At 39.3% G+C, this 16,431-nt stretch overlaps 5 protein-coding genes and 1 long non-coding RNA gene across 31 annotated transcripts; 3 read left to right on the forward strand and 3 right to left on the reverse strand.

The window, feature by feature from the left end:
• Nucleotides 1-94: 94 nt before the first annotated feature.
• Nucleotides 95-8,542, forward strand: LOC123472967. Of its 20 annotated transcripts, none has more exons than XR_006647464.1 (18): nt 95-172; nt 334-849; nt 919-1,174; nt 1,265-1,347; nt 1,510-2,551; nt 2,647-2,888; nt 2,982-3,187; nt 3,257-3,589; nt 3,664-3,873; nt 4,799-4,940; nt 5,298-5,455; nt 5,520-5,659; nt 6,209-7,134; nt 7,188-7,299; nt 7,364-7,651; nt 7,740-7,866; nt 7,954-8,111; nt 8,179-8,542. It is a non-coding gene; the product is annotated as an uncharacterized LOC123472967 (long non-coding RNA). The 20 variants fall into 20 exon arrangements; XR_006647469.1 differs by having other exon boundaries at nt 538-849; XR_006647438.1 differs by having other exon boundaries at nt 102-172; nt 224-849.
• LOC116929883 lies at nt 459-6,088 on the reverse strand. Of its 2 annotated transcripts, XM_032937238.2 has the most exons (14): nt 5,851-6,088; nt 5,750-5,782; nt 5,537-5,682; nt 5,275-5,436; nt 4,791-4,949; nt 4,474-4,728; nt 4,150-4,388; nt 3,904-4,092; nt 3,657-3,825; nt 3,243-3,581; nt 2,942-3,171; nt 2,659-2,863; nt 730-2,598; nt 459-665 (listed from the first exon to the last, which is right to left on the reverse strand). In XM_032937238.2, exons 1-14 carry the CDS (start codon nt 5,885-5,887, stop codon nt 534-536), a joined length of 4,164 nt encoding a protein of 1,387 aa, XP_032793129.2. In that variant the 5' UTR covers nt 5,888-6,088; the 3' UTR covers nt 459-533. The 2 variants fall into 2 exon arrangements, with proteins under 2 accessions (XP_032793129.2, XP_045030550.1); XM_045174615.1 differs by having other exon boundaries at nt 3,904-4,388.
• Nucleotides 6,154-8,770, reverse strand: LOC116929990 (methanethiol oxidase). The gene is made up of 12 exons (XM_032937325.2): nt 8,610-8,770; nt 8,191-8,360; nt 7,940-8,125; nt 7,701-7,860; nt 7,568-7,635; nt 7,428-7,494; nt 7,192-7,357; nt 6,968-7,128; nt 6,784-6,905; nt 6,565-6,704; nt 6,377-6,499; nt 6,154-6,307 (listed from the first exon to the last, which is right to left on the reverse strand). The coding sequence occupies exons 1-12, from the start codon at nt 8,614-8,616 to the stop codon at nt 6,268-6,270; spliced, it is 1,410 nt and encodes a 469-aa protein (XP_032793216.1). The 5' UTR covers nt 8,617-8,770; the 3' UTR covers nt 6,154-6,267.
• A 475-nt stretch (nt 8,771-9,245) lies between these two features.
• On the forward strand, nt 9,246-12,926 carry LOC116929935 (dihydroxyacetone phosphate acyltransferase). 3 transcript variants are annotated; one of them, XM_032937246.2, is made up of 14 exons: nt 9,246-9,636; nt 9,713-9,898; nt 9,956-10,085; nt 10,142-10,186; nt 10,253-10,411; nt 10,495-10,646; nt 10,712-11,057; nt 11,131-11,361; nt 11,423-11,502; nt 11,560-11,673; nt 11,962-12,122; nt 12,184-12,242; nt 12,300-12,476; nt 12,533-12,926. In XM_032937246.2, exons 1-13 carry the CDS (start codon nt 9,421-9,423, stop codon nt 12,377-12,379), a joined length of 1,959 nt encoding a protein of 652 aa, XP_032793137.1. In that variant the 5' UTR covers nt 9,246-9,420; the 3' UTR covers nt 12,380-12,476; nt 12,533-12,926. The 3 variants fall into 3 exon arrangements, with proteins under 3 accessions (XP_032793137.1, XP_032793146.1, XP_045030551.1); XM_032937255.2 differs by having other exon boundaries at nt 12,300-12,454; XM_045174616.1 differs by lacking the exon at nt 9,246-9,636 and having other exon boundaries at nt 9,756-9,898; nt 10,132-10,186.
• LOC116930143 (cytoplasmic dynein 2 light intermediate chain 1) lies at nt 12,386-13,884 on the reverse strand. 4 transcript variants are annotated; one of them, XM_045174618.1, is made up of 8 exons: nt 13,773-13,884; nt 13,577-13,696; nt 13,416-13,517; nt 13,296-13,341; nt 13,105-13,232; nt 12,875-13,032; nt 12,705-12,816; nt 12,386-12,563 (listed from the first exon to the last, which is right to left on the reverse strand). In XM_045174618.1, the coding sequence occupies exons 2-8, from the start codon at nt 13,688-13,690 to the stop codon at nt 12,450-12,452; spliced, it is 774 nt and encodes a 257-aa protein (XP_045030553.1). In that variant the 5' UTR covers nt 13,691-13,696; nt 13,773-13,884; the 3' UTR covers nt 12,386-12,449. The 4 variants fall into 4 exon arrangements, with proteins under 4 accessions (XP_045030553.1, XP_045030552.1, XP_032793425.1 ...); XM_045174617.1 differs by having other exon boundaries at nt 12,875-13,232; XM_032937534.2 differs by having other exon boundaries at nt 13,105-13,341.
• Nucleotides 13,856-15,708, forward strand: LOC116930011 (UDP-N-acetylglucosamine--dolichyl-phosphate N-acetylglucosaminephosphotransferase). Its single transcript, XM_032937357.2, has 7 exons — nt 13,856-14,127; nt 14,193-14,310; nt 14,384-14,597; nt 14,679-14,910; nt 14,987-15,175; nt 15,237-15,477; nt 15,540-15,708. The coding sequence occupies exons 1-7, from the start codon at nt 13,985-13,987 to the stop codon at nt 15,603-15,605; spliced, it is 1,203 nt and encodes a 400-aa protein (XP_032793248.1). The 5' UTR covers nt 13,856-13,984; the 3' UTR covers nt 15,606-15,708.
• The last annotated feature ends 723 nt before the right edge of the window (nt 15,709-16,431 follow it).

Genomic DNA, 16,431 nt, shown 5'->3' on the forward strand with positions numbered 1-16,431 from the left:
AATTCGTGCTACCTTAATAACAGACACGGCCATTACATACCTGTAGAGTCCATATTGGGATGGGGAAATGGTTCAGTCACCTTGTGATAGCCACTAGCCACCATAAGCTGTAACCCGAAGGAAACACCATAACAAGCAAAACCTCACAAAACCCGAAACGTAAAAAGAAAAGGTATTAACAAAACAATCATATTGTGCTCTATAACAGTATTAAAAAAACCAGGGTCAAGTGCCTGACTCAACATGAAGTATTGGGAGAAAGAGAAAAAGTGTCGTCGATTAAACACTAGGAAGGCCAAGGAATCCTAACTTAACGATTTCGTTGAAATTTAGAATCAGCTTTGAATAAGCTCGTAGATGAAGCGAAAAAGGAAAGCCTACAAGTAAACAATCAGCAATTCTTTTACATCTAAGGGATTGAGTACAGAAAATATCCTTCGAACGATGGCGAACAGAGAACCGTTAAATAGTTTAATTTACTATATTACCATCGTTCACAATACTTTACAACAGTTATGTTTCTAATTCTTTAACTAGAGTTCGAGTGGTAGGGGAAGAATGGAGGCTACTTGTTCGTCGACGGAGTAGCAGGGATAAGTCTCGATCAGCAGTGCTTGTAGTATCTCGTCTGACAATGCTGGACAATTCTCCGGATCCATGTTTACCTTCAAATCAAACGTTTTTGATAACATTGGTATTAATGTTTTGCTATGCGAAAATGAATCTTACCAGGAAACTTGCCGCCATTAGAGCTCCAGATGAAAGCGCGCATCGGTTACTAGTTTTGAACTCTCCGGTCACCTCTGAATCGCCATCCCCACATATTCCGCAAGCATGGCCAAGCAGTTGGTCAGTAGCACTCAGCGTGATTGTCTCTTCTTCGACAATTACATTCAGCTTTTCGTTTGGAAGCCACAGATGAAGGGCTTGCTCTTTTTCCTGCGTCACTGTCGCTATCACCTTTTCACCCACGTTAATTTGCATTCGACCTGCCGTAAAATTTGCCTCTACTCCATTGATTGATATGTTTCCAGTTGCCGAAAAGTCGACCCTGTTTGTTTCTAGCACGATTCGGACTACCATTCCATGACTTTTACTTCTGCTGGCTAGGACAGCATAATTTGCTTTCTTCTGTCGGCAATCAGTAGTCAACAAATGGTGACATTCATTGATGGTATAGCTGTATTCTACTTTATCGTAAGTTTGGATTCGGTCAGAATGGATGTAGCATTTGTTTGTTTTTGGTTTTATGCTTTTTACGTAGCCAAACGAGTTTGCCACGAAGAGTGAAGCATACCGAATCCAGGGTTCGTCAGATTCTCGAACGTTGAAATGGCTCCAAGAAAGGTATGATTGGCTTGCATTATTATTTTCTTCTTGTGGTACGAAAATTCTTTCACTGCTGCGGAGATTTTGAGAATATTCTTCTTTCAGGAAATTTGACCAATTACGAAACGATTCAATAACCGAACCTGACGCTGTAATATTCCATTCATTTTCTTTTGACAGGTTTTGTGCCGCTACCTCTATAAGAACCCATTTTGACGTGGAACCGTTGCGATAGTAAGCCGTGATTCCACCTTGAAAAACGTGAATACCATCATCAGTCATCTCTGCTGTGGAAATGGTTTCATTAGTTCCATCTTCTTCCCATTCAACAGTACCGTTGACTCCAATAATATACTCTATGACCGCTTCTTGTTGAATAGCTTTTGTGTCGAACGAAGCTGACAAAGCAACAGAGCTGAGTGAGCTCTCTTTCCCTATGTAACGAAGGCGACACACCCGCTGTTGAAAGCTATCTAAGCGGAAATGGCCAGAATGGCGGCTGAATTCTTTCATCAAGCTGGATAACCAAGCAAATGCAGGAACGTCTTCTGGCACTTCACTGGCCGTTTCCAGCCGTAAATTCCGAGTCAGCTGAGCGACAGATACGAATGGCGGCCCTGTGAGATGAACATTGTAGAGCCCTAGACTTTCTGAAAAATAATCCGTTGTCTGACTGGTGAGGGTGTATGGTTTGACAGAATAGTATGCTATGTCATACACTCTGTCTGGCGGAGTCCACACCAACGAACCATTGGAAATCAAGGAAATGGGTGCCCGAATGTCAGCGTGATGCTCTACGCCAGCTGCCACATGATGGCCACTGAACGGATATTGAATCCTTGATTCGGACGCCCATGTCATTGAAAGGCTGGCTGTCACATTGATTTCCGGAGTTTGATTTATGTGACCAAAAGCTGAAGCCAAAGCGGTTAGCGAGAAAGTGAATCGTGCGGGCAATCCCAGCTCCGTCGGTACATGCGTCCGGCTGTCTATGAGTTGTTGAAACTTGACGAACCGGATATTGAGATGTTTCGTGAAGAATTCTCGAATCATGTACTCAAGATCGATATCTTCAAGATTTAAAAGCGTCTGCATGGTTGAACCGAGGAGTCTTAGATGAACAAGTCCCACTGTGGACTCGTCACTGGCCCGGAAAGTCGAAAAAAGCTGATCCCAAAAGACATTGGACTTCGGCTCATTGGATCGTGGAAGAGCATGTCCCGTAAGCTGACTCCAAACATTTTCCATGTTATAGTTCCAGATCGATACCTATACAAACTTCATGAATAACGACTAATATTCCACTACGTCTTTTAGGAGTTGTTTAACCTTCGCAAGATCGAAGCGGAACGACCCAAGGTTGCGGAAGAGCTGGTGCTCTAGATAAACAGGCAGAGAAGAGTCGCCCGATCTCCAAAATGTCAGCAGTGATGAAAGCCCTGCTTTGTTGTCGTTGACAGACGCATAATGCTCGTAGTCCAATCGATCGGAACAAGGGCGCACTAGACCAATGACGGAACGAGCTTTGATTGAACTTTAGAAAGGATATGAAGAGAAAAGTAAATATGAGCATCGCTTTTGTTTGATTATCTGAAATGTTTTGATAACTCACGTGCTTTCATCTTCACTCGCACGGATGCTTGAATGGTCAGCCAAAGATCGGATAATATCGCAAGTAAATGCTTTAACTTGAAGGCTAGAGTCAAACCATGTCCGAGAAGCAACCTTATTCCAAATACTCTGAGGAGTTTTCTGATGAAATAGAAGCATGGCGATGGCAGCCATGCGGATTTCAGGTGGTTCTGCTACGTTATCCGCCAACGAACTTAATAATGGAATCACCTGTTCGGAACGAATGGTACAATTGGTTTATCTCAAATTGAAAGACTTTCCTCTACAGTTATTGGTGCCACTTTGTCTGGAGAAGAATCCATCAGATGTTTAAGGGATGATATTGCTGCTATCCGTATTGCCACATTCTCGCCTCGAAGATATGGAACGAGAAGAAGAAGAACATCGTCAACACCTAGCGCTCCTAAAGCTATTATTGCTGCTAAACGATCGATTGCCGATTGGGCAGTCTCTAGTTCGCGGACCAGAAGTGGCAGAAATTCCTCTGTGATAATTTGAGAATCCGCATTGCAGTTCACTGATGATAACACGCAAGTTGTGTACAGCAAGTCAGCTGTCGCCATTAGCGCTGTATGCTTCAACATTTTGGAATTACGTGCTGCCTCGGACAGTATAACTCCCTTTACAGGTAAGAATACATACATTACTAAGTACGAGTTTGTCTTTCGTAGTAAAATTTAATGTAAAAACATTACCATAAAGCGTCGTAATATAGGAATCGTTGGATATTGCACGGAATGCCCAGAGCTCATCAGCGTCCAGACAGCTGGAAATCCCTCAAGCTTTCGTTGCTCAATGAGGTCTACGAGAAAAACAACCGCCGTATGACTTCCACTAGCGGCAATGCAATCGACGAATAGGTCCCTGGTGGCCAGCATTCACGGATAAATCGTTATGTTGTCAAGCAAACAAGTGAGTACGTTAATGACGATGAATGGTAACCTGACGTTTGCATTTTCCTGTTGAAAGGTTCTCTCCCAAATTTCACGCAGTTGCCTTTCGTCCTGGTGATATATGATTTGGCTGATGATTCTCAGTTTTTTAGAGATGTCTTCTTCTGACACTGTAGATTCTGTAAGAATTTGAGCAACTTCTCGCAAGGCATCTGGCACTGCGTCCATTTCTTTAGTACTAAAGATAGGCAATTTATAAAATTTGTGGGCGTAAATCAACAAGCATTTAACAAACTTTGGTACAATGGGGTCGTCTTCAAAAGAATAAGTTAACTCGTCTATCATCCGTGGCTGCGACATTGACGGTAAAAGATCGCGTATTTTCCCGTGATTCTGTAGGATCAAGTTAATGGACTGTTCAATTTTAAGTGCAACGGGCCCCAAGAAGGTCATTTCACCGATTCCTTCCATGCGGACAATTGTAGCTTTTTCTTGAGATTCACCGCAGACCAAATACTTGTATGCAGCGAATCTCTAAACGGTAAAAATTCATTGTAACTACAGGAGTACTTTGCGGCTTTTTTAGGTTTTTGTTAATTTTCTTTAAAACTAATGTAACCTTTAGAGTGCCGTCCGAAAGAAATTTTCCGTGCGATGAAAAGGAAAATGTCGATGATCGCGGATGAGATAAGACTTTCAAAGGATCAGTTCGACACTGATCAAAATCTTTAATTTTTAGGATTTCGTAAACTTTGGTCGAACGACATATTTCTCCTATAATTTTATGCGCATCTAAATCTTGATTTTGGATGACATGGTAGAATGGCAGTCGGGTAATTCGTAGCGTCGTGAGGCAATCTCCTGTCACTCCATCCTTTATTAGCATTAAATTGAGTTATAATGTCCTCGCAAATCTGATTAACGCGACTTAATTACCTCCAAAGTGTTTAGTGACGGCACACTGCGTTCACCGAAGACACCTCCGTCCAATCCAGAACGGACACCGGCAACGTCCAGCTGCAAATTGGACACTACTGCTTTCTTCATGTTGACGGACCATGTTGGCTCTTCACTCTCCACTACCAGGTTAGTTATCTTTGATATAAAATATTATTTGGCTCTTAGTAATAATGTGATTGATTGGACAAAGTCCTCTTGTTAGACGGTGGGGAAAAAAGAGCTTATTGCCTGGTGCCAGCCTTATTGTGTGAAGGGCTTTTTATGATAGGCGCGCTAGGGTATTGCATGAAAGGAGAACAATAAGCCAGGAAATTGAGCGTGGCAAATACCATAAATATATCGTCTATCGTCATAAAAGTTGCTTTTAAAGAAACGATGTACTCGATCGTGGGATGTTAGCTTGCTGAGTAACGAAAGTCTTTTTTATCGCAACGCGCCAACGTTTATATAAAGAACTAACCAATCCTTTGTTGTGAATGACAGCGAAAGGACTGAGGAGGTGAAGTGAATCGCCGATGGCCTCTTCTACTCCGTCAGATAGCCGATCCGGAAACAAAATCGGATCAGAAGACTTGCCTTTGCCTCTGTAATTGCCATCGCGCGTGAGCCGTATCTCAGAGAGCTGGTATCATTCAAGGACGGTAAGAAATGATTAAGATATGCGAAATTGTTGTTCCATTTTTTATCTCTCATTAAAACATTTAGTAAAACATCCAGTCTACCTTGAGCATTAGTGTTTCATCGTCAATGCTTTGGACTGTCAACTTCCCGATGATTTGGACGGCTGCGGATTGATTGTCCGCGTCCTGAACACCAGTCACTAAGAAGCCACTGTAATCATACAGGTATTCGCTTCCAATTTCCCATCCTTTCAAATGAAACTTGATCAACACAACTAGCACGCAAAAGTGTTAAGTTGGGAACAACGACAGTACCTTGGCATAAAATTTGTGGCGCCAGTAGGCTGACTAAAATCAAAAGAACGTGAAACTAAAAACAAATGAAATGCGAAATGAGATTCAGTCAATTGACTTACGGAAAAAGATCAACGTGCGGTGGAGGTTATGGAGCATGGTCCTGTTCCCGCACGAGCTGAAACTCGAATGTCGTAACGCACGGATGCTGGACTCGCTCGATCGATACGCCTATGGAAGAGCATATTCTACTCGATCGGGTCAGCGCGTCTAAGACACGCTCCATTGGGCAAAGAAGGGGAATCGGACTTTTATATAAAGACCAATCAGCGAGCTCTCAAATTGAACCCCCTCTTCCATCTAAGCATGTCAATCATCAGCCAACGGTTCAATACTTCATTATTGAAAAGAAACTACTTCTGAAAAGCGATCGAGACCATGTGTATTTATGATTTTTCCCCTATTGGATTGCCCTTTTAGATGCTACAAAATTTAGGGCATCCAACTTGACTGAAGGAAATGATTCGACGTTGACGATGTCAGAGCCAAATGTCTGAACTGCAATCGCCGCCGGGATATCTGTTATTAGCCAAGCAATTTCAATCAAAATAAAGCTCGATTGGAAGTGGAGCGACACAGCTTACATACCGGATTTCGTGAGCAAGAACCGGTCCGCCTGGCTCAGCGCCAAAATCGACCATTAGTTTCGGATTAATCTTGAGACCGCCAACATTGACGTCCACGTCAATCTGCAACAAAACGGATCCTTTTCTAAATACAATTAACAAACTAATTATTTACGATTGAGTGCTGGGTTGATGTTCGGATAAACCTACTCGACCATATCTGGGTAGAACTGACGGTCCCACGGACTGAAAAGGGACGTTGTAACGTACAATCTCCGACCATCCAGGGAGAGCTGAAGCATCTGAGGCCCACCATAGAATCTTTTCCCATTCACAACCAATGGTTCCGGCTATTAATTAAATTACATTATTCAATACTCATTGGACCAGAGCCACTTTTTAATGAGAAAAAAAAGGTTGCCAACCGACCGCTTTGACATTGTCTTCCAAGATAGTTACACCCCCGCCACTCACAGCACTTCCACCAACATAAATCTGGCCTACCAGTCGAGGCTTAGCTGGGTCGCTTATATCATACTGTCGGATATCACCTGGAAAATTTTACTGCTATTATATTTCATAATTGTAAATTTTAATCAAACAATTGTAATACCCTGCACCCAGTTTGAAAGATAGAGAAAACGATCGTCCAATGATATTAATATGTCTGTGATTATTCCAGGCATGGATGGAAGAGCCCAGCCGGAGACTTTCCATGATGGCACATCGATGACTTTATCCGCCTTCCATGTTCCATCTTCCACTTGATGAAAACTATTAGTAAATTTTTAATTAAATAAAAATACTATTAAACTGAATTTGAATTCTAATAGGTACCGAAAGACATTGGCTGTCAATGCACAACCAACGAATCCAGTTTTGGCAGTCGGTTCATGGAGGAAACGGATTTCAAGTGGCATCAGACCCTCACTACCCAAATCCAAGGTTTGGATTTGTTTTCGTTCTTTCCAGTCCCATACGTGCAGAGATTGACCATACATGCCTTTAGGAACGAGGAGCTGTTGAGCCAACTACGTGAAAAAAATATATAATTCGTCAAGTCCTTGACATACCTGTAGATACGTGATCCATGGAGAATCCAGTACAAAAAGCTGCAGGAGAACCCCATTCCGAAGAAATCTTGAATAATGATAAAGAAGAAATTGTATTACAAACATCTAGAAGCTTGAACAAAGGCCGCGTTTACACCTACCATAACGTTATGCCGTGGCTGATACCAGAAATCATAACCAAAATTCGTGGACGTCTCACTCCATAAGCCTTCAAAAACAATCAGGTTTAGGTGGAGTTCACATTTAATAAAAAACAAGAATCTTTTAATTAACCTTTAACTCTCCATTCCTTTGCATCAATCAACAAAAAAGAGCCTTTGGCTTCCCGACGTGCATTTCCCATCGTAGACACCATCACATTTCCGTCAGCAAGGCAGTGAAGAGTATGCGGCGCGCTAAGATCGAGATCATGCAGTTCCTTTGGTTCGATGATCTACCAGTAAGAACACCAGTCATGTTCAGTCAAATTAGATCACTAAGTACCAGAAGAAAAGTTTTGGTCATAATTTTACCTTGTGAATTTCAGGGGCTCTTGGGTTTTTGGAAACATTGATCACGTACATCCGGTCACTAATCAGACCGGCAAAGACGATATAATCACGTGATTGTGAGGAATCGTTGTAGCAGCTGCTACAGGAATTCCAACCACTGTGATGTAATTCGTCATTCTCGTAAGGCATAAATGTACGGTGGATTACCTATAAAGGATCCAGAAATATATGATATCTTAACTGTTGCCATTGTTTTTCAGAGAATCATTCACTTGGCTGTAGGTCGAGCTGCTTGGATCGACGTCAACCGTGGCTACGTAATCATGCTTGCCTTTTTCCCCTTGGATGCACGGTATATACAGAATTTTTTCTGTAGCACCTTTCATAGCTTCCAAAGGCGTCGCGTAACCGGGACCGCAAGCGCAGCCTCTCTTTCCTTCGTCTAAACGTTATCGGTAAATTCTATTTTAGGTTCGATATAGCTTTATAATTAGGTATTCTGCCAAAGTGTGTAACAGTAGCAGTCATCTATCTGGCGGTAGATGTACTCTAGGGAGTTTATTTACGTGCCATGGATGACACAGACCTGAGATATCAGTTGTGCTAATAAAAAACTGAACATGAGGTGCATACGACGATATCAAATACTTGTGGGGCAAAACCGTTATTCTATAAATGGAAAGAAATTTACCTTCCATGATGCTTTCTTAAGTAAAACAAACAAGTTTTTGTTGGATATGAAGATAAATTTTAAGATCTGGGGATCGCCTTTATCCGTCGTGACTTGATAAGAATTTGTCAATTGGGACCAGAGTAAAACAGGCTGTCTAATGCAACAGCGCTACAAGCGGCCAAGTCATACAATATTTGCTTATTCCCGCTCAGCGAGCAGCGGAAGGAAAACAATAAAACTTTCGCTATTCTGAATGTTATACATAGACTTTCTATTTTATTCCTATGAAATGTCAAATTCCCAATGCCTTGTCTATGTGTTTATTGCACATACAACCATACGACTATCATTCGAAAGTGAAATAAGAAACAATAAAAAAAACTTTCTGGTGTGCCTTCTTTACTTTTAAATGCCAACCACCTGTCTTTTTACTGTTAACAAGTAACGAAATTTTTGTGTTGGAAGAAAAATTTTGCTCTAATCTTACGTAACTTTAAAAAACTCTTATATTTAAAATTAATATTACCATTAATAAGGCAAAGGAAAACTGATACTTAAATCCTGGACCAGGCAGTGCCTGGCAGGCACCAGGCAAAAAAACCTAACCTTATTTGGTAATCGTTAGTAATATTGTATCTGGCAGCGTAGCATCCAGTGAAACTGTGAAAGTTATGTATAGCCTAAAGGTTTTTTAAACCAACGTTTTTAGTCTAAACATGACAAACGAGTAAAAAACACGTCCGGAAAATAGCTAAAATTTCCCCCGTTTTTTTTTTAAAGAAAAAAAACCTGATGCTGATCGTCTCTCATTATTTCAAGCATTAGGAAAATGGATACTGCTACATTGGAGGTGACTCCAGCTGAGTCTTCTAGCAGGTTCACAGTTAAAAATTATGTTGATATTGTGGAAAAGCAAAAGCATCAGTTTGATGCGTTCTTCTGCCTTAAATTATGGAGACCGAAACCTAACTTACATCCCGAAGCAACCAAGATGATCATTGAAAAAATACTTAACAGCCCACAGATGAAGGACACGATTCATCAGGTTTCAAAAGTCATTTCAGATGTACTAAATCATTCAACTAAGTATATTGTTATGCTTATCCTATGCCTCTCCGTAGTTTCTTCTCGAAGGACACAGTAATCTCAGTAACTGTGAAGATGTTGTTGCCCAAATAAAAACCATTTTGGAAGACATGGGTCATACATATAAGTTTAGTACTGTTCGAGTAATTGGATTTTTCCTTGCCAAACTACTGAGAAATCTTTATCAGGGTGTGGCAATTAACAATGATGGTGTCTTAAAGGTCCTAGTATGGTAATTCAGAATAAATGTTGAAATTCTTATATTTCTTTTGCTACAGCTTAGTAAGGCAATGTCCCAAGGACCTGTTTTGCTCCTACCTACACATCGAAGCTATGCAGATTTCTTACTTATCTCATACTTGTGTTATACTATGGATATCCCACTTCCTGTTATTGCAGCTGGAATGGGTAAAAAAAAGTTATGAACTTGCAATGACTAAATCATAAATTTTAGGTTTCAACAGATTTTAAAGGAATGAAGTTTGTGAATCGGATGCTTCAAAACGCCGGTAGAATGTAGAAAATGCCGTTTGCTGTAATGCATAATACTAACCCATTTTTTTTTTTTTTGTCAGGAGCTTTTTACATCAGGCGTTCGTTTGGTCATGACCAGCTTTACTGGGCCGTTGTGTCTCAGTATATACAGTACCATATCGTAAACTTTCAAGCCCCAATCGAGTTTTTTCTGGAAGGAACGCGAAGTAGGAACGGTAAAAGTTTACCCCCCAAGACAGGTAAAACAAACTGCACCATAGCCGTGTGTTTCACTTGGTAAACAAAAAGATAAATCTATCTCACATCCCGTTTCTCCGTTCAGGCCTGTTATCAATGGCGCTAGAACCTTATTTTAGGGGAGATGTACCCGATGTTCAGATTTGTACCGTCAATATTAGCTATGAACGAACGCTTGAAGAAAAGCTATATGCGTACGAGACCCTGGGAGTCCCTAAACCAAGAGAGAGTACTTCGGTTAGAGCATATTATAATAAATACATTTTTGCGTTAGAGAGATCACACTTCCTTGTTACAACAAGGGTTTTCTCAGCGCTGTTGGCAAGATCAGAGGGCAGAATTACGGTCAAATCTACATTAACATCTCAGATCCTATTTCAGTTCGCGATCATATTAGTAAGCGGACTGAGCCAAATTGGAACACTCCTTCGTTTCGCTTTTCGTTGAGTGAATACGAAAGAGATAGTATTCATTGTTTGGCCTGGTCTTTGATTCGTAAGCAGCAAAAAGAAACTATTACCCCAGTTTCCGCTATTGTGATGTCGGCGCTGACGGTGAATAAACAGCTCGACATTGAGCAGCTCGTTCAATTGATCGTTCTGATGAATTCATTGTTGGCAAAATATGGAACTCCGTGTCTAATTCAGAGTATGTATCTACAAACTTAGCACTTTAATGGCTCACCAATTCAATGATAATAATTTTCTTCCTCTTTTTGTAGATGAAAGTGTGGTTCAATCTGTCAAAGACTGTCTTGATGTTCATAAGCTAATTATTCATCCTGTCGCTGATGGATTCTTTAGTTGCCAGACAGCACTCCGAGAGGGTGAAGATGTTCAAACGCAGGCAGCAGACCGTCTAGTTTTACAGCAGTATACGAATCAACTGCTAGGTCCTCTAATCAATGTAGCCGTGTTTAGCTTAATCGAAGCCAGTGATCCCAAAGAACCCAGTAATTTTCAAATGTTATAAACACGTTCATGAGATAACATATTTTCATCTTTTAATTTCAGATAATATCATCAGCGAATCTGCATTTTTTGCGAAGTATTTTAAAAATGAATTTGTTTTGATCAGCAACTTAACTCAACAGGTAATATAGTATCCTAGTTCTCCTTTTCTATCCGTATATGTAACGATTATTGTACAGGAATTAACTTCCTTTCAAGAAAACGTAACTAACGAAATGCTCAAAAGGATATTACGTGCCTTACTCCAACCATATTTGGAATCTTACTTTATTATTCTCAATCTGATTTCCATGGTAAGCTAAAGCTTTCCATTTTAATTCGACCTTTTGTGCGTAGTGGCTACAAATTCCTGTTACCATGGGCCTATCCATCTATATTGTTACCGTTATCAGTTGACAAACTATGCCTGAGGCCGCTTACAGAATACCTTATTTGTGGAGTATCCACAGACAAGCTATTCTGTTCTTTTCGGACAGTAGTCTCTGATAAAACCGTGAATAAACAAGCATGCGCTCCAGAAACTTGTAGCCATTGCTGGATTAAGTTGCATAGGTTCAGATTCCTTTGCTTTGCTTTTCTAGGGATTTTCAACTATCAGTGAACTTACGCTTCAATACAGGAACATGGTTAGCACTGTTTTGGTGGAGGGTGCTAGTAAATTTCCTGAAATATTAGCAATTGATAAAATATATCGGCATGTACTCAACCTTGTTGCCAACGGCCATCTTCGCGGAGTAAAAACGTAAAGTCTAAGCTTGTTCTTTCACGTCGGATTAAAGCATGTAAACATATCTATTTTACAGGAATCAAACTGCGAGCTATCACCAGATAGATGACATATCACCGATAATCGTTCGCATAGGTAATAAAAATGTGTTTGTTTACAAATCAAAACAATTATGTATCTCCTTATCATTAGAACCTTACTTGGATGAACGACTAAAACGCTTTATGACATTGCATCGTAAAAAAACTGCCGTAATGCAATCACATCTTTAAAAGTACTTCGTTGGCAAAACGCCTGCGTTGTACTGTTTTCTCACGTACACACATAGTTGTGTCACAGAAATTAAGGTGCTTTTTCGATTTTCTCAAGGTATTTCTTTCTTTCCTTGTCGATTGCTTCATTTGCATAACTTGCATCTTTGGCAGGATCGTCGTCATCCATTTTACTAGTGACCGGCTGTAATAGTAAAACAACAGATTGTTTGTATTTTAAAATTAGTTGCAGCTATTATTAATTCTTTATCAAATTTTTCTCGGCTCATGAGCCTGAAGCTTAAATGGTGGTGGGTATACATTAACGATTTAAAATTTCACTTACCAAATGAGCAAACTGAATTTCAAATGTGTTGTGTAAGTAATTGATATCACTTTTATTCTCACCACCTTTTGGGATGATTACAGGAGAACTCAGATCGAATCGAAGCGGATGGCTATGAGAAAATAGGGTTTTTTATAGAAATCTATGCCGTCCAAAGTCCGAATCATTACCTAAATTTTGTTTTGAATGCCAAGTGTGAAAATAGATCTTTAGCCACCTTCATTGTAGTCCGATCTTTTCTGGTGCAAAAAACCAAATGACCATCAACTATAGTAGCATAGTGTTTTGCGATTCGGCAAAGGATGAGTTTTTTTTCCGTTGATAAGTTCTTTTTCATAATAACACCAGATGGGTTCAAAATTGGTTTAAAAGTGAAAAAATTAGAATAGATTTCTAATACCTCAAACAGATCGTATTTCATCCCTAGAATACCGAACGTAATAATAGTCTTTGGTTTTGCCTCCAAGTTTTTCTTAAGTTCTTCAATACGTTCACAGGCATTCCATAGGTCGTGAACATGCACAAGATCTATAACGAACAATACAGAAATGCTTTCCAGCCCTTCGCTTTTAGTTAACAGATTAATGAAACTTATGTTCGCAGTATCGACTTCCCAGATGTAACAGATGTCTTTTACCTAAAGATATAGAATAAGATACCGCCAAGGGTTCTAAAAAGGATTTTCTACTTCATAATCTATATCGCACACACCATATATTTGTTAGTCCTTCGAATATACGTGTATTCCACAGGAAGTGAAACCTTAGGCTCATCATCTTTGTCCAGAAAAGCATGAATCAGAGTAGTTTTACCCTAGATTAAAATGTATTAATAAATATACAAAAAATATAAATATTTAGTATTAGCCTTACGGATTTAGAAGCTCCCACTAGAAATAGAGTTTGGATTTCCGGTTGCCCATTACGGTCATAATTATTCAGCCCTTCATTTACAGCAATACTCCAAAGCTCCTCTGGTTTATTCATCTTCACCTTATTGTCATTAAATTTTACATTCGCTTCGTTATTATCTAGTTTCTATATAACAATCAAAAACTTTAAATCCTACCTCCGTGAGCGTGAACTTCAGATCAAACGTTTAGAAGTCAATTGCCGATACAGCCGGCAACATCGAACTTGTTATGATTTGACGGTCCTTGGTTGTCATAGTTACGGGTAAGTGACACCGTCCAACTGTTGGGTCGGCAAATCATGTAGTACGTACCGAGGAGGTATTTTGGGTTTACTAGTAACTAAGGGAGTTCGTTTCACGAAACGGAAATGTGGACTATATTAGCTGTCAATGTTATTTTGTCCATTGGTGGGTCCTTGGTAATCCTAAATGTAGTTCCCAAGTTCAGGGACATGTTTGTAAAAGCCCATCTTTCTGGAGTGGATTTGAATAAGAAAAACAGACCGGAAATGTAAGTTCTTCTATACGTTTGTCCGTGGTGAAAAAAATTTTGTTTTTCTGTAATACCATATGTAGACCTGAGGCTGCAGGAGTCATCAGTAGCTGCATTTTTCTCATTGTAATGTTCATATTCATTCCCTTCCCGTTCAGTAAACATTTCTTTAACAAAGAATGGGGATTTCCTCATCAAGAGGTATTTTATTTTATTACTGTTTTATGGAAATTTGATTCATTTTTGTAAAATAAATAAAATATTTTCCCAACAGTTTGTTCAGTTTATTGCAGCATTACTTTCAATTTGCTGCATGGTTCTCCTTGGATTTGCTGATGATGTTTTGAATTTGAAATGGAGGCATAAACTGTTGCTGCCAACTGTGGCTTCTCTGCCGCTTTTGATGGTCTATTATACTAATTTCAACTCAACAACAATAATCATACCAAAGCCCCTTAGATTTTTGCTTGGGCATGATTTGGATTTGAGTAAGAGTATTTTTATTGATACATAAATATATTATTTTACACACAGAGTAAGTTATAAGTAGGCTTTTTTGTGTACTTCAGGTGCCCTTTATTATGTTTACATGGGAATGCTAGCAGTATTCTGCACTAATGCCATAAACATCTATGCTGGAGTAAATGGACTGGAAGTGGGTCAGTCAGCAGTTATTGCTGGCTCACTTATCCTGTTCAATATTATTGAACTTAATGGAGATTGTTGGTCCAATCATTTATTTTCTCTTTATTTTATGATTCCATTTTTTTTCACAAGCTTGTCATTATACCAGTTCAATAAGTAAGTATGTGTTTGCTAGATACTTGTGATTCAAGTGAAGCAGATTATATATCTTTTTTTCTTACTTCCATTTTAGGTATCCAGCTCGTGTCTTCGTTGGTGACACCTTTTGCTATTTTTCTGGAATGACGGTAGCCGTTGTAGCAATCCTTGGTCATTTCAGCAAAACCGCTTTGCTATTCTTTATCCCTCAGATTGCCAACTTTGTTTTCTCTTTGCCTCAACTTTTTCACCTTTTGCCTTGCCCGCGACATCGATTGCCAAGGTTGTGAAAAATTTGTTTGAGTCTAGTTATTTTACATCAGTTCACTGTTTACTTTTTACAGGTTAAACCAAAAAACTGGTTATTTAGATCCTAGTGTTTTCCAATTTAAAGAAAAATCGTTGAGCACTTTGGGTCGTCTAGTCTTAAAAATATACCAACTTTTAGGCTTAGTTAAAGTGGAGAATGCAGAAAAAGATGGGGAGTTGTCTCAAAGCACCAACTGCACGTTGATAAACTTGGCTCTTAAGTTGACGGGGCCAAAACACGAGAAGACTTTAGCTGTCAGTCTGATGATCTTACAGGTATTTTCTTATTTGTCTATATTGTGACATTCCATGGTTTTTCATTATGAGTTTTTCTGCAGGTTATGTGCAGTGGGTTGGCTTTCATTATAAGGTACCCTTTGGCGAGCTTATTTTATGATTGCTAAGTGTTCCTATTACGCTAAAATCTTTTTTCGGTACATGTGTCATTTCATGAAAACATCAGAGAACTGAAAAAAATGATTGCCAATAAAATGTAAGGCATATGTATTTGTGTGTTACCGCTACCGGTTTTACTGGTGATTAGCCAGGAATTCTTATTAGGGTGATTCCATATGAAAACGACCAAAACCTGTGGCGACCATCTCACGGATTTGATCGCCACCGGGCTTAATCGATTCGTATTGATGAAAAAAAAATTTTCCTAGAAGGATTTTGAAAAAAAATGGCGCATTCGTCCGGCGCGAAGGTTTGAAATTTTGAAAAGTTCGAATGACCGTATTACGATTAAAATTTTTTAAAGCATATTGAAATGTATAAATTAGTTGATTTATCTATCAGATCATGTAGTACTAATGTTAAACTATTTTTTAAGACCAACCGCACAAAAATCCGTTGTGGCGCCACCTGGTGGCGCTAAATTAAAAAACAGTATAAACAGCTAACTTTGATTAGATTAAAGTATAGGTTAATTTTGTTGCAGATTCATGAAATTTCGTGGAGATGTGAGGGAGGGTATAAAGTATGTCTGGTTAAAATTTCAGACTCTTAGCGTAATTCTAAAGTATCATTTCTTATTTTTAAAAGTACAAAAAAAGTCATTTTTCGTGAAATTGACGTTTTTCACTTTTAAAAATCGGAATGAGCCGCTGAATGGAATTGCTTGAATTTTTCAGGAAAGCATTCTTATTATGTCTACTTGATAACAAAAAATAATCAGAGGGGCGTTATTTTTTGTTTGGGAAATATCTTACATTCTATATCATCATCTTT

The sequence above is a fragment of the Daphnia magna genome, linkage group LG1 (assembly GCF_020631705.1).
Source record: "Daphnia magna isolate NIES linkage group LG1, ASM2063170v1.1, whole genome shotgun sequence".
Taxonomy (NCBI): Eukaryota; Metazoa; Arthropoda; class Branchiopoda; order Diplostraca; family Daphniidae; genus Daphnia; species Daphnia magna.

What these genes read in the sequence shown, in the direction of transcription:
- LOC116929935 (XM_032937246.2), top strand. Translation starts at nt 9,421, where the DNA reads ATGGATACTGCTACATTGGAGGTGACTCCAGCTGAGTCTTCTAGCAGG. An exon ending in TGTTATTGCAGCTGGAATGG is followed by an intron (nt 10,086 to 10,141) that starts GTAAAAAAAAGT and finishes AGGTTTCAACAG; the next exon opens with ATTTTAAAGGAATGAAGTTT. An exon ending in AACCAAGAGAGAGTACTTCG is followed by an intron (nt 10,647 to 10,711) that starts GTTAGAGCATAT and finishes TGTTACAACAAG; the next exon opens with GGTTTTCTCAGCGCTGTTGG.
- LOC116930143 (XM_032937526.2), bottom strand. Translation starts at nt 13,690, where the DNA reads ATGAATAAACCAGAGGAGCTTTGGAGTATTGCTGTAAATGAAGGGCTG. An exon ending in TAGTGGGAGCTTCTAAATCC is followed by an intron (nt 13,518 to 13,576) that starts GTAAGGCTAATA and finishes ATTTTAATCTAG; the next exon opens with GGTAAAACTACTCTGATTCA. An exon ending in GCATTCAAAACAAAATTTAG is followed by an intron (nt 12,817 to 12,874) that starts GTAATGATTCGG and finishes ATTTTCTCATAG; the next exon opens with CCATCCGCTTCGATTCGATC.
- LOC116930011 (XM_032937357.2), top strand. Translation starts at nt 13,985, where the DNA reads ATGTGGACTATATTAGCTGTCAATGTTATTTTGTCCATTGGTGGGTCC. An exon ending in GGGGATTTCCTCATCAAGAG is followed by an intron (nt 14,311 to 14,383) that starts GTATTTTATTTT and finishes TTTTCCCAACAG; the next exon opens with TTTGTTCAGTTTATTGCAGC. An exon ending in TCAGTCTGATGATCTTACAG is followed by an intron (nt 15,478 to 15,539) that starts GTATTTTCTTAT and finishes GTTTTTCTGCAG; the next exon opens with GTTATGTGCAGTGGGTTGGC.
- LOC116929990 (XM_032937325.2), bottom strand. An exon ending in GAGCCCCTGAAATTCACAAG is followed by an intron (nt 7,861 to 7,939) that starts GTAAAATTATGA and finishes TCTTACTGGTAG; the next exon opens with ATCATCGAACCAAAGGAACT. An exon ending in AGCCACGGCATAACGTTATG is followed by an intron (nt 7,495 to 7,567) that starts GTAGGTGTAAAC and finishes TCATTATTCAAG; the next exon opens with ATTTCTTCGGAATGGGGTTC.
- LOC116929883 (XM_045174615.1), bottom strand. Translation starts at nt 5,887, where the DNA reads ATGCTCCATAACCTCCACCGCACGTTGATCTTTTTCC. An exon ending in CTATATTACGACGCTTTATG is followed by an intron (nt 3,582 to 3,656) that starts GTAATGTTTTTA and finishes TTACCTGTAAAG; the next exon opens with GGAGTTATACTGTCCGAGGC. An exon ending in TCCGCTTCGATCTTGCGAAG is followed by an intron (nt 2,599 to 2,658) that starts GTTAAACAACTC and finishes AAGTTTGTATAG; the next exon opens with GTATCGATCTGGAACTATAA.